The sequence below is a fragment of the Misgurnus anguillicaudatus genome, chromosome 22, assembly GCF_027580225.2.
Source record: "Misgurnus anguillicaudatus chromosome 22, ASM2758022v2, whole genome shotgun sequence".
In the NCBI taxonomy this organism is placed as follows: domain Eukaryota; kingdom Metazoa; phylum Chordata; class Actinopteri; order Cypriniformes; family Cobitidae; genus Misgurnus; species Misgurnus anguillicaudatus.
In genome coordinates, this window is record NC_073358.2 from 35,194,815 (window position 1) to 35,210,097 (window position 15,283).

The 15,283-nt window shown below is 34.8% G+C and overlaps 3 protein-coding genes across 4 annotated transcripts in view; all 3 read right to left on the reverse strand.

Annotated features, from left to right (window-relative positions):
• Nucleotides 1–1,216, reverse strand: part of dnah10 (dynein axonemal heavy chain 10) — a 38,756-nt gene extending 37,540 nt beyond the window's left edge. The window contains 4 exon segments of the mRNA XM_055199231.2: nt 72–177; nt 320–450; nt 533–643; nt 880–1,216. Of these exon segments, the coding sequence (XP_055055206.2) occupies nt 72–177; nt 320–450; nt 533–643; nt 880–1,105 (574 nt within the window). The 5' untranslated portion in view covers nt 1,106–1,216.
• Nucleotides 1,217–1,561: 345 nt separating this feature from the next.
• On the reverse strand, nt 1,562–6,342 carry vamp5 (vesicle-associated membrane protein 5). The gene is made up of 3 exons (XM_055199230.2): nt 6,143–6,342; nt 4,041–4,184; nt 1,562–3,482 (listed from the first exon to the last, which is right to left on the reverse strand). Exons 1-3 carry the CDS (start codon nt 6,143–6,145, stop codon nt 3,267–3,269), a joined length of 363 nt encoding a protein of 120 aa, XP_055055205.2. The 5' UTR covers nt 6,146–6,342; the 3' UTR covers nt 1,562–3,266.
• Nucleotides 6,343–7,503: 1,161 nt separating this feature from the next.
• vamp8 (vesicle-associated membrane protein 8 (endobrevin)) lies at nt 7,504–15,276 on the reverse strand. Of its 2 annotated transcripts, none has more exons than XM_055199229.2 (3): nt 15,093–15,276; nt 9,256–9,417; nt 7,504–9,160 (listed from the first exon to the last, which is right to left on the reverse strand). In XM_055199229.2, the coding sequence occupies exons 1-3, from the start codon at nt 15,117–15,119 to the stop codon at nt 8,984–8,986; spliced, it is 366 nt and encodes a 121-aa protein (XP_055055204.1). In that variant the 5' UTR covers nt 15,120–15,276; the 3' UTR covers nt 7,504–8,983. The 2 variants fall into 2 exon arrangements, with proteins under 2 accessions (XP_055055204.1, XP_055055203.1); XM_055199228.2 differs by having other exon boundaries at nt 9,256–9,420; nt 15,093–15,275.
• Nucleotides 15,277–15,283: the final 7 nt, after the last annotated feature.

The following is a 15,283-nucleotide window of genomic DNA, read 5'->3' on the forward strand; positions in this document are numbered from 1 at the left end:
GCAGACATATTAGTTTATTAGCAAATAAAGTGGCAAAAACACACATATTGGGACTGATTTAGTTATTTTACCATTAGTGTTCCTCAGAAAGTAGACAGCGTTGTAGTTCACAAATTTCTCCGGGATGTTATTCACAGCCGCATGAAGCTCCACATGATACACAACCTTAATCTCAAACTTGTGGTGGCAGATTAAAGTGCAAGAATGCATTTTGTTAAAATATTGCAAAGATCTTAACAAAAATATTGACTGGAACTTCTAGAGTTTGAAATGAACCCAAAACAGAGAATGATCTTTATGGTTAATAAAGGAGTATTACATTGCGATGAGGTTTATCCTCATTTATGGCTTCTGACAGGCCCTCGACTGCAAAATCTTGCATCTTAGAGTCTTCTGTAGGGTGCAAGGACTCGTGACTGTTTTCTTTTTGACCTTTTGACCCTTTTCCCCCTTAAAACAAGATGGACACAAAATAAAATGGTTTGTTTGTAACTTTAAACAATTTATTTTTGGTCAAATGAAGGAACCTTACTGTCAACAGGTGTTTTGGCTCTGCTTGATGTGAGGGATTCTTCAGAAGAAACTGACTGACTTCTCTCAATGCCATTCTCCGCAATATCTGTTGAATCTTGGCTTGTAATTACTGAGAAATTACATACCATTTAACTTTTAGTTATGAGCAGGTACCATTTTTATAAAAAATAAATAAATGAAGTGCAGTGAAGCATTCAAAAAAATCTGACCTGATATCAGTTAAACGTCACGCGTTTTACAGTTACTTAAAGAAAACCGTTAAATATCCAAAACGTTACAATACATATTACTGTAAGTTTGGACTGAATAACCCTAACGTTAGATATCAAATTACTAAAAACTTACCGTCAGGAACTTCCACCTCCACCTCTTCTTCCCTTATATACTTGAAGAAATAAAGCGTTGACGTCTCCTCCTCTTCAGTAACTGCGTTTAAAAAGTGTAAGATTTTTTGCTCCTCGTCTCCATCAGCGCGGGCGAGTAACTCCTCAAAGCAGCCTGAATCAGGCAGGTTAAACATGACACAAACTGCGTTTTTAATCCACTCCACTCGAAGGTCGTCGATGGCCATTTTGCTTTGTTTTTTGTTTATGAAATAGGAAAATCGTATGAAAATCTACTGTGATATTTCAGCAACCTAAAACACATACTGGTTTCAGTTGACGTTACTATAGCAACATCAACTTGTCTCGCACGCGGCCTGTGTTGTTGCCAGATAAGGGTTAGGGTTGCCAGATGCCTATTTTTTGTTACGAATTACTGGCCTAAGCAGTGTGTTCTTTGGTGAATTCCAAATTGCAAGTTTCATTTGTTAAAAAACAAAATAAATATTAATTAATATCAAATGTATAAATGTAGTTTGTTAAAGAAGTTTAACTGTGAAACTGTAATGCCTTGTTGCAAAATGTGGCACTTTATTGGAAATTCATTGTGCATGCACTGGTGTTAATTAATTTGCAATTTGGTAATTTTTTGTGTGCATTTGCTTTTTCTAAGTGCAGAAGAATTTGATTTGGCAAAAAATTTTTATTCCGCCCCTAATGCTTGTTTGTATTAAATTTACAAATACACCATACTCACAATTATACACTATGTACTGTAAAGCTCACCTCTAATTTATGAAGCACCGGTTGATGCTTCCTTAGTTTAACTGCATGACAATTCAGATACCCTCATTTTTTGATATTACAAAAGCTCAACTAGCATTACAAAAGACAACAAACAGTGAAATGCAATAAATGTCTAAATAAATATACATTACAAAAATGATTTTTTTTAGACAATTTGTATTTACATAAGCAACATACACACACATACAAAAAGATTCAAGCTGATTTTAGCAGCAAAAGTTTGATATCTCTCTCAAGTTACAACTGCAGTACTGAAATGCTTTTACATGAAGAATACATGGGTATATATTATATAAGTAAATGTTCTGCCTAACACATCGTAAAAATGCAGGCACAGAGAATTCATACTAAGAGGATGAATGAATTACATATTTTATAAGTAATAGATATTTTTTTGTTTGTTTTTTCCAAACCCATTTGTGTGCCTTTTGGAAACTTTATATCTATGGCACAAGTTGCATGGATTTAAAATGATGCTTTTGCATCCTTTCGACCATGAGAGAAGAGCCAACCTTAAAACAAATCGGTTTTGGTTCAGATAAACAAAGAAAACAATCAAGCTTTGAACAACTCGTGTATATGACCTTATATTCAGTCAAAACCTGGCTAATTTCCTTTTCAGCTTTATATAATGATATTGGATAGTGCCCCATTTCTAAAGCTCCAAAAGCTCATCCACCCATAAAACTAATCCATATTATTCCGAAGTGAAGAAATGTGTTTTTCTGAGCTCAACTATCTTGAAAACAGGCATCTGGCTATAGTTTATAAAGATTGAAATATAAATGTTTTCCTACAATAGCTCCTTACAATGCCTTGTAAGACAATTAATAACATATGGATTAGTTTTTGATGATGGATCCACTTTAAAATGTCTTTTAAAAATGAGGCACTATCCAATGCTATTAGAAATCTAAAAATAATATACCAGGACATTTTCAATATAACCTTAATATATTTTCTTTTATGGTTGAACTATTTCTATAAAGCCTTGATTGGGATATTTTACTCAAACATGAAAAATAATTTACTCAAATTCATGCAGTTTAATATCTGCAACTCAATAAGATGTATAAATGTAAATGTAAATAACCACTTTCATTCTTCACCTTCTTCCATTCAAAGAAAGTAAATGGTGACTGAGCTGATCAATACTTGTGTTTTTTGCAAATACTTCAAAGTAAATGAAAAACAAGGTTAAAAGATTTTTTGGGGTTAACAGTCCCTTTAACATGTCAATCACATTACATTTTGGAACACATTTAAATGTACAAGATCATGCTCAAAACATTGGCAATAATATACATTTCTGATACCCACCCGTTCTATTCCATAATGACTAATAAAAAGTCAAACTTGACACAAAAGTTGTCTTGAGATTATCACACCCGTCCATGTTTTTTTTGTGATTAATCAGTTAAGTCCAACAAGGGCACATGTTAACTGCTACCATTGTAAAAATGAAGATAAAAGCAAAAATTAAGTTGATGCCATGGTACCATTTTTGTATGACCCACCACATTATTAGCAAACTGATATTAAGTAGAACCATTTAAATTGTATATTTTTCATTTTTTATCCGATACCTTTTTAAGATTGACCTCATCCTGATGAATTTTCTAGTGGTGGCTTTGAAGTTGCAGCTCTTTGACCACTTGAGCCATTTCCACTGGAATCTGGAATCGTATTCATTATTATAATCACAATTATGAGGATGACCACTCCAACTATTACTGCTGCCATTATCACTTTAAGCTTATTATTCTCCCAGCGCTTCTTTTGTTTCACCTTAGCTGAGGTTTTTGAGAAGGCTTCTCCCTGAAATGAAAATGAACACAAACATGCAAATTAATCATCAAAGTCTTTATGACCCAAATTTATTAAATGTATAATTTCAGTATTTACGGAGGACTTCTCCAGACTATCCATCTTAATAAACAGTAGGAGGTTTAGGAATTGGCTTTATAACTGGACTCATGTGTTTTCTTCCTAAGTCTAATGTAATGTAAATTAACCAAGTCTTTGTTTAGACTTGCAAACCAAGAATCTGGCATGTCCTGCATAATCTGTGCACAAAAACTGCCATACTGTATTACACAAGTTTTTGTTCATTTAATTACCAAAGGAAATTATTTTCTAAAATTAACATAGTAAACTAATGTCAGGATGTAAATTGTCCACTTTTTCCATACATCCCACCTAAAGACTATTTATATACTCAAAAATGATATTTCCTTGTAAGGCCATAAAACACTTGTAATACCGGAAACATTGTTTATGTTTACCAGTTTCCTCAAATATTTATTTCCTCAGCACACACATTTTTGTGAAGCATGTTTTGTCAAGAGTAAACTAAAATTCACACAAATGTAGCACCTTTTGCCGTAGTTCATCAGCTCTGTCCTCCAGATCCCCAAGTTTCGTTGATCGCTCATCTGCCTTGTTTAGGTTGTCCAGCATGATTACCTTCACTTCTTCCACATCCTCCTGAGCCTTACGGAGACGGTTTTGCCCATTCTCCTAAGGACAGATGCAGATCAAATGATTTATGCAGTAACAACATTTTTCCCATGTTGGATCTGAATCTTCCCACTATATATATTTAGTACAAGAGAAAGACATTTGCAATAACTGGAGTTACTGAACAACTAAGAGCAAAAAGTAGAGAAGAAAATTTCCTTTAAAACTCCCATGATAGCGGATTTCTGTTTACACCAAGCTGTGGGAATGTCATCCTGGAACAGTGCCTCTGCTCTCTCAAAGGCCCAATTACAGTTTAACCAGGAACAGCACATGGGAGACAGACAAAGTGTGCTTTTCTGGAAGCGACAGCATTCACAATGAGGTCTTTGTGAGAACAACACTTGTAAATGACGTGAATTATGGTCACTTAGAGTTGGTGACCATCCTGACATTAACAATCTCTACAGTATCAGACAGGCATCTGCATCATCCTGTATATCAGCTGACTCTGACTGTTAATTCCTTTCTTTGTGCTAAGAAGGATGTAAGAGGCATAAGGTCAAGGTTGGTCAACGATCTATAGTAAAAAACAAAAAAACCCTTTCACCGGAAACTACTTATTATTCATGCCATCACATAACAGATCTTAGGACAACCCTGTCTACAAATAAATATCATGAGACTTTCCTCAAGAATTGTACTGCAAAACAACCACAAATGTGGTCACACAGCAAATCGTTTTATTATTGAATTTGCAAAAAATATTTTTGTTAGGAGGAATCGGTTTATTTTTATATGTTGTGTAAACCGAACACAAAAAAAATTTAGCCGTAACATGTTAGCAACAAAGATTTTGTTGACCTTTCTTAGAAACTGTGTCCAAATGTTTACCCAACCTGACAAACAGAGTCATTTGAATAAACAATTTTACAATCAACAGTGCTAAAGGTTTACTTGTTCCCAGCATGCATTGTAACATGAAAATGTTATATGTTTATGCATTATTAATTACCATTTGATGTTTCAGCTATGCATTTATGTTGCTGTTTACACTGTTAGTTATCACTGCTAGTTTCAAAGTTTTGTCTGTGGTTTGTGCTTGCCAGGGGTTGAACTAAAAGTTTAATTCAATATATTTGCCCCTCAAGATCTGAAAATGATATTTATATCAAAATCATACACAATGATGAAATAATGGCAAATTATAATTATAACACCAAAAAAACTATGCAAGTCAGTTGTAGCCTGTAACTCATTAGATAAACAGATAAACTCTATTAAATAATGCGGTCTCATGAACAGGGGACTGCAGGATACACACCTCTTTTCACATCCTTTCTTTACATCCTTCCTTCCTCTCTTACTCTGACCAATAATGAATATGGAATTTCCTTGAGACTAGGTGAAATCCCCCTCCTGTGTGTTTCAATTCAACACTTCCAATGTTGTCATTTCAACCAACCTGAACTTTACCAACAATAAGGGTTAAAGAAACTAAATGACATTCAAATGACTTTTCAGGTTAAAAACATTTGATAAAATTTGACAAAATGTTAACAGTCACCACCAATATCGTTTATCTTTCTTCACTACAGTAGATCTCAGTGAAGTTGTTTGAATAACCTGCTAACGTTATTATATAAGGTAGCTTGTAAAACACATTAAATCATCACGTTAGCGAAACAGCTGTCAAACACTTGGTGACAGACTTTATGTCTAACACTCAAACAAAGTTGTTAAAGTCATCTAGACTTTAACCCAAACACATTTGGGACACATAAACGAACGAACGAACGAACGAACACATTTAAATATCATGTAAATCATGACATTTGTGTATCGAGTTGGTAGTATTTTATAAAAAGTCACGGTCTATATGTTTAATCTAAAAAATGCTTGTGCGTGTTATTCTTCTCCATTTCTATAGTATTGTTCTTATATAAGTTATTTTTTATCGTTCCAGCCATGTTTTAGTAAAACGAAACGAAAAGTTCAAGTCTTCAATGACAACTTACCATGGTATGAATCTGTCACGTTTATACACCAAATACTGTCACCGAGTAAACTGCATCTGATAAAGAAACCAGCTGCCGACGTAGGATCGATTCCTACAAACTTTCCCAAGAACTTCCCAAAAACTTTAATCTTTCACACGGTTGTTTTTTCGTAATGCACACTGTTGTTGTAAAGAAGGCCGTCCCCTTTTTAGCTTGGGTGGGTAGATCAGATCACACTGCGCAGCCGCTGTGTGCATGTGCCCGACTACATGTGGCACTGCGCATACTCATCATTGTATGACATCAAAGTACCGCGAGACTGCTTCAGGGGCATGCCACAGTTGTCTGACCGATGTCATACGCATATCGGTCTGCGCAGCGCTACATTAAGTCGAATACGCATTTCATGTGTCATGCGTGTTATGGGTAAAATACGCTGCCTGTCTCAGTATGCTACTAAGCTTGTTCGACTTCATGCGGTGCTGCTACTGACAGGCGGATGACGTGAAAGTACCGCGAGATGGAGTCGAAAGTAGACTCTCCGTATGATTTCTTGCATAGGTCTCGCGGTACTTTGACGTCATCCGCCTGACGGTTCTTGAAGTTGAACAAGCCTAATGTTTCTAGTCAAGCAGCAAAATGCATCAAATATGAAGGCGGATATTTACAAAAGCTAAAGCAATCAAAACAAGTGACAGAAGGATCGACTCAATCGATACATTTAAAAATAATTCATTCAACAAATACTTATAGGTATTCCAAAAATACCCCAAAATAAAATTCTCTCAACATTTACTCACCCTCACGTTGTTATAAATTAGTATAGCCTAAATATCTTTGTTCTGGTGAACAAAAGGGAAGATATTTTGAGCAATGTTTGTAACCACATTTTTTTGACTGATTTTTTGACAGTATTTTTCTTTCCTACTATGGAAGTCAACGGTGCTGTTTCTTGCTCGATTACAAATGTCTTCCTTTGTGTTCAGCAAAACAAAGAATTTAAAACAGGGTTGGAGCAACTTAAGGGTAAGTGAATAATTACAGAATTTTAATTTTTGTGTGAACTATCCCTTTAAATAAAACCGAACAGAAATATCAAGGTTCCTGTTTCATAGAAGTGTGAACTGTTGGAAGAAAAGATTTTTGGTTAAACAAAACCACAGGGGAAAAAAATCAAATTTTGTTAAATGTTGCTGATACTAATGCAGCTGCTGACACTTCTTATGTTTATGTTATTGCTGAAAAATAGCATGGGCTCTTCTTGGAAACATGTCTATTGTAAACCTATGGTGGAATAATGGAACTAAATTTGGTAATAGTGTTCACCAACAAAAGATGGGCTGATTAGCCAATACAAAACACTCATTATCTAGTCATAGTAATGCCAGATTAAATATTTATTGCCAAAACATTTTTACAAGTCTCTTGTGTCCTCCAAGTATTTACTTCAAAGGCACTTTAAAGGTTTACAATCCCTCTGTGAATTTGGCATCTCAAATAAACAAACACCAAACCAGCACAAACTGTTTCTGTGGCAAAAATGAGCACAGATGAAAGGTGAAATTGGTGATTTAATTAGATAAGGTTCCAAATTCACAGATGTGTTTAAAAATGTTACTTTAAGTAGATTTATTTATGGAAAAAAATATTAAACTTCTTGTTTATAATAATAAAGGTGACTAATACATTACATTTTTAAACAAATACATGTACAAGGTTAAGGAAAGCTAAAAGAAATACGTAATGAGATTCAAGTAACAAACATTCAAACAGACAAAAACATCTTGACCTCTCCAAAACAAAGTGCATACAGCTAGTCAATAGGTTAAAAAGAGATCATCTTATAACACCAGGAATGCCTGTGAAGGAAACGACTACTGATATGTGGAAAGTTAATTGTCATTGGCTAATTTTTAAATGTCAAGAGTTAGAGCTTTTTAACAAACTAAACATTACAACACAGCTAAATATTCCTCATTGATGCTCTTTACAGAAATTAAAGTTGTGTGTCTCGGCTTTAAAAAAAGCTTTAGCTGACCGACGGCAAACGGTGTCCAAATTTTAAATTTTTACAGTAACTGTGGAGGTACAACTCAGTGCAGTGATATGACGTGAAAAGACAAATAGCACATTTATCGATAAAAAATACCCATTTAAAGGGCACAAGCAAGACTAGATAACCTTGTTCACATGCTCTGTATATGCCGTTAGAATTTTTAATTTTTTCTGTTAGAGGACAATTTGTGCTTAACTCCAAGAAGTTTCCTTAAGTGAAATAAATTCCCTAAACAAGTCAATGATATTCTTACTTTTAACATTTTAAGAAAAACATACTTGGTTGATTTTTTTTTACAAATGTCACAAAACTGTAAAAATAACAAAGACAGTAACCCATCAGATACAAAATACAGACTAGAAATGTGGTATAATTCCTACTAACATTTCAATGAATCTATCAGTCTTAAATATACTTCATAATTCAATAGACAGAACTTTTACCCATTACCTTCTCTGATTCAATGCCAGCATATAGGATTATTTCAAGGATATCTATAGTACTTAGTAATTATAGTTTGCATGTAATATTATGAGGTTTTCTCACAAGTTTTAGAGAACCATAAGGCAGCTGAAGTGGTCATTAGCATGATCTGGGAGTAAAATATGTAAAAGACAACTTAAAATCCACTTCAAGGTTTTAAAGCTGTCATTATGGAAGCTCTGTTACCTCATTACAGGGTGGTGAGACACCAAGTGATATGAAGGTATATGAGTAAAATGTGCAAACTGAAGTGTGTGTGTGTTATGTGTGTAGGTCCTAATTGTTTTGGTTTGTATGTGTGTAAGAGAGAGAGTGCAACTCTAAGGTTTCGAAGTGGGTAAAGGCGGAGGAGAACTGGTTGGAATTACACCAGTAGCAAGGAATATTATTATCAGAATAACGATGAGGACAATCACGACGATAACCACAATCAATTTCACATTTTTCCACCAGTAAGCACGAGCAACCTTCTGAGAGGTATGTTTGAAGTTCTGGGCCTAAGAAACAGAAAAACAATTATGTTAACTTAAAATAAAATGGACGAAACACACACAGTAAAAATAAATAAATAAAGTGGGACAAAAAGACACACCCCAGCCTGCAGGTCCTCAGATTTCCCCATCAGATCGTCAAGCCTCTCTCCACGAGCCAGGATCCGATCCACATTCTGGGTCATAATATCCTTTACACCATCCACTTGAGACTGTAGAGCTTTAACCCGATCCACCTCCTGAGCTGCTTCCTCATCTCTCTGCTGCTGGACTCAGAGATAATATGAATCAAATAATGCCATTGAGCATATATGGAGGGTTATGCAAATAACCTGCATTACTGTCAAACTGAACAGTGAAATATAATCTCATTGTTGTTATGCCGCACATATAGTTTACTTAATGGCACGCTATCAACTATCATCTGGCATATCATATATAAATTATAATATGTACAATACTGTGCAAAAGTCTTAGGCCACCATGCCATTAGATTTGTTGTTTTTGTAATGTTATAGTGATCATATATAATTGTTTCTCAGTCTCTTTAATAGAATACATCCAGAAAATACAGGAAATGTGTATAGTATTAAAAACTGTATAAAAATGTAAACTGATGTGTCAAGTTTTTAGGGTAAACTCCCCTTCCACTTGAGCAATAGCAGGAAACTGCAGGATCTCTTAAACCTAAATAAAATTAAATCCTAATTTCTAATTTTAAAGAAATTTAAAGAATATATATATAATGCGTATAGAGTGCCACAGGAATTATGTATTTTTTGTAAGTCAACCCGGAAGTTAGCGGGACACTGGTTCCTCGCAAAAAGCCCATCCATTTCTCCCATAGACTTTTGGATTATCGCCAAAATAATAGCCCAAAAGTTTAAGACACATTTAGCCCAACAAGCTCATCTTCACAGATGAACACAATGAACTTGTAAGTCAGAGTTGGGATTTTTATATTTAGAGTAAATACATGTACACATCAAAATTCATAAACTTTGGATTTATCTGTGAAGACTAACTTGTTAAACTTTAACTTTTGTTAAACAAAGAGCTTATTTTTTGCAACAATCCAAAAGTCTATGGGAAAAATGAACAGGTTTTTATGCGAGGGAACCAGTGTGCCCTTAACTTCCAGGTCGGCCTACAAAAACACGTCATCCCTGAGGCACTCTATTGTGTATCTTTTTATCAGAAGTGTATAAAACACTAGAATTATAAACCCTACTATTGGAGTGTATTGCATTTAAACATGTGATAGACTGATGATTTAAACAAAGCTTACAATAATGTGTGACCCTTCCTGTGAAACCCAGCAAAAATAATTTTATATCGATGGCAATTTTTTTAAACAAATAAATCTTCCTACATAGCGTTATTCAAACATTCAGTAAAACTATAACCTTAAAGGGGCAGTGTGTAATTTTTAGAAGGATCTTTTGACAGAGATACAAAATAATACACAAAACTATATTATCAGGGGTGTATAAAAACCTTTCATAATGAACCGTTATGTGTTTATTACCTTAGAATGAGACGATTTTATCTACATACATCGAGGGTCCCCTTACATGGAAGTCGCCATTTTGGGCCGCCATGTTTCTACAGAAGCCCTTAACGTTTTTACTAAGTTGCCCCTAAAATGCAGCTAAAATTTACACACTGCACCTTTAATCTCTTTAATATTGACCGAGTAAGGTCATGGTAAAGTGAACTGAATTTAAAGTAAAATCAGTGATTGAAATCCTATTTTAATGCTCCTAATGTCCAAATTACATCGAAACTTTAGACTGGATTTCTACATTTCTGTAATATAACAATCGCCATTTCTATATTCAAAGTTATGCTGTACTCCAATTCAGCAAACTACTTTTTAACACTGTTAGCTCAATCATTAAAAAAGTGAACTAGATTTAAAGAGGCCCTTCCACATAAAAACATTTTTACATGTATTTTTTGATACGTGTTAGGTCCATATGTGCTACACGCGCGTCGAAAGGTTTTATGTAAAGACACGTGTGTGTGTGTTTGTGTGCGTGCGCGCGCTGCTACACGCGCATCGAAAGGGTTTAGGATAAAAGACACGTGTGTGTTTTTGTGCACGTGTTTACAATAAAACACACCCGTGTGTGTGCCGAAAGGGTTAATGACAAAATGTGTGAAAGACACTGGCCCTTATTTATCAAAAGTGCGTACACCAAATTTCCAGCGTACACCAAAAACCAGGGTGACTTTGATATTTATCAATATGGACGGTGGCGTACGGCACGCTCAAATCCTACACCTGCTCAGGAGGTGGTGTACGCACATTTTGAGTTAGGAAATGCACAGAAAAAATTCCTAACACAACAAACCGCACTGACAAACTAAAATAGTATATGATATATTATGACCTACTGTAAAAAACAACAACATAGTATTTATAAACTTAAGGGTTTTTTTTTGCAACATGAACTTCAATGTTTAATTTGTGTGACTTTACCAAAGCATTTGATTTGTATGCATATGTATTCCTTAAGTTGCGAGCCGTTTCAGGGCAGAGCACGTGAGCGGATCGGAGCGTTGAGCGGTGCGGTAATACCATCAGAGCGCCTTTTTCCAAAAAATCCGCTCGCTCAGCACCGCTCGTTGAACCCAGAACGCCCTTTGATAATTTGCTAGTTCGAGAATCTGTAAAAACGTCTAGCAATAAGTTATGGAATTCAAGCCTTATACATAAGTGTAAAGTAAAAATCAAAGTTAAGATTGGACAGGAAGAAAACATTGAAAGGGACTGTGGAGGGACTGTAAAAGTTAGCAAATATTCATCCTGGAATCTGAAGCAGCACATTGCAAGAAAGCACAAGGATGTGCTACGAAAACATGGTAATAATGCATCAAAAGGTAAGCTAGTTACATACCATTCGATGATAAATAAATAGCTACAAATGAATAGGTAAGGTAAAATGCTTGTGTTGAATGGAGCCATAAATCCGATCATGATGACATGCGGACAAAATCATGGCCACGAATTATCTTTTATGCTATGGACACTTCTTTTTCTTATTTAGTCTAAAGTATGGTCATAAATATAAAATTCGTTCCCAATATTCAACAGTTTGTTCCTTGGAATTAATTATTATAATAATTCTTAATTACTATTACAATTATTATTATTTCAAATTATGAATTAGCCTAGTAAAACATGTGGATGTCATGGAAACAAATTGTTAATTTCCGGAGCTACGTATCAAACTGGATCTTAGCTAAAAAACAACTCTATGTAAATACAGAAAAACACACTACAAAAGTTACTACATCATTTTAAAATATCATTTAAAAAAAAAAAACTTAACCGAACCATTAAGCAGACATATAATTTAGATGTAGGCAACAGTAAATAATAATTATAATAATAATAAATTATTCTTCTTCTAAATATCAATTAAGTGTCATTAATAATTAAAAAAAAAATACAAATATTAAAAAATGTCATAATGTCAATTATTAATGTGTCTTTAATCCCGCTCTTTAAACTCCCAAATAAAACAATTTTGTTTCTTTCCACTTCCCTGGTTTCTTTTCTTTGCCGTCTTCCATGTGTCAATGTCATAAAATGAGGGCGTGGGGGAGGCGGAGACTTGAATTTATATGGGCGTTTTAGTCTAATGACGATCGTTTTCAGCCGCAGCATTTATGAAGGGCAGATATTGCTTACACCTGAATTTCAGAGGTACGCACAGCTTCATAAATCAGGCCGTGAGAGGAGTGTAAGCATAATCTTACGCCAACATATACGCCCGTTTCTACGCAAGAATGATAAATGAGGGTCAATGTGTCTTAAGACACTCACTTAACATTAAACTGATTACACATGAGATTAAATAAGTATTGAAAGTTAGTTTGACTCCGAAAAACTGTTATCCAATCATAGCAGTGGGCGTTTACTTCCAAGTTGTCAATACGGCCCGCCCATCAAAACGGATCATTTCTCTAACCAGCCTCAAAACCAGGGTACAAAATGGCCTATTACTTATTGCATGCAAACGTCATGAGTAGACCTCAGACAACAGTATAAAACAATAAAAACGACAGAGGAAGGGCACCTTTAAGTTAAATTACTCTTAAAGGAAAACATCACAGCTTTTCAATATTTTACCATGTTCTTACATCAGCTTAGACAAATTAATACATACCTATCTGTTTTCAATGTGTTCACTCTTAACCTTTGTACAGCGCCTCTTGTATGTGTTAGCATTTAGCCTAGCCCTATTCATTCCTTAGGATCTAAACAGGGATGAATTTAGAAGCCACCATGTTTTCCCTATTTAAAGGCTCTTACATGAGTAGTTACACGAGTAAGTATGGTGCGGTAGCACAAAATAAAACTTTTGTTTGGATCCTTAGGGATGAATGGGGCTTGGCTAAATCCTAACACATTCACGAGGCGCTGTACAAAGATTAAAAAGTGCACGCATTGAAAAAAAAATTGGTTTATATTAATCCGTCTAAGTTGAGGTAAGAACATAATAAAATATTCAAAAACTTTCCTTTAAGTGTTTAAATGACACAATGCAAAAGATGGCTAATACAGGCTTCCCCTATTAGTTTTATTCCACTGATATACTGTACAATAATTGATTTCTATGAAGCTATTTTAGAATTTAAAAAAATGCTTAGTATTATGTGGTGATTCAATGTGTCATCTTATGTGTGACACTGACAAAAAAAATGCAACACGCCTTAGCTAAAATAGCTTTATAGGCAATTAGGCATCAAATACTGTACAGTATATCAGTTGAATAAAACTAATATTTGAAGCCTGTATTAGCCATCTTTTGCATTGTGTCATTTAGTCACTTAATTTAACTTAAACTTAGCTTACTTATTATTTAGGATCATCTTTATCTCATAAGGTATATTTGTGCTGCTGATAGTTCAAAAACAAATGTGTTACCAGGAAACTGGTAAGAGCAATGCGTCACCCCCTGTGAATGGTCACAATGGCTGCCTGTGTTTGTGTCTGCAGAATGGTAGAAAGCTATTAGGTAACACCGAATACTGAGATCCTATTGTGATTTAATGTGATGATAAAAGAGTTGAAGTTACTAGCATAACTTTAATTTAGTGTTCAAGTTTACTTAACTGCTTTACCATCTAAGCTGGAATGTATAAAATGTCCACCAGTAAGTATGATTAGTGCATTTAATACGGTGCCAAGGCCAAAACATGTACATGTCACCTTAAATTCCCAGCCTCAACAGCTTTCAAAGGAATCCATAAACTTACATTGTTAATGAAAACTACCTTTGTACGTAATTTAACCACAGTCAACAGGAATTAAACTATATTGCATGTGCCGCAATGATGAAAGATAAAAACGTTCGTTGACAGTTGATCAACTTTCACACTTCTTCTGCCTCGTTTCAGCAGTCAAGAGACGCGCGATAGGATCAGCACATTTGCATACTGTTACAATTATCCGCCCAAACATATCTAAAAACAGATTATTTACAGTATTTTTTTTCAGTGTAACTTAGCGGTTATTTTAGTTTTAAGTAAATTCAATCATACTATGTAAACAAATCTGAAGACTCTACCGTTAACGCAAATTGGATGACGGCTAGACTAAACAAAATGTGAAGAGTTGCAAATTTGTTTAAGGTAAGTTAAGTAACCTAACGTAATAGCTCGACGTACAACGCACACAACAGAAACTTTAAGCAAGACTTGAAAAACAAGCTTCGCCCATATCACAACTTTAAAACCCAAAATAAATAAAGACTAACCAACTCTGGTGGAAACTCTTTCAGCAACACTACGGACATTTTGCTTTATAATGGAGGAAATTAAAACCGAGTATACAGTTAAATCGTCTTTATTATACGTCTCCAAGTATAGGCGAGGCAAGTTTTAAGCACCTGCCGACTGATCATCGCTGATTTTTGTCACTTACCGTACTATCTGGATCGCCCAGCCCCATAGTTTCCTTTTCTGGTGACTTTTGATTTAATCCACAATAAACGATTAAACGTTAGTCCTTTGACTTAAAATGTTTGTATGTGTTTCCGAATGACCGACAGCTATGCACTGTGCCAACACTTCCTGGTCTGTACTTTTTTTTTCTCCAGCACATGAACTGGTTTG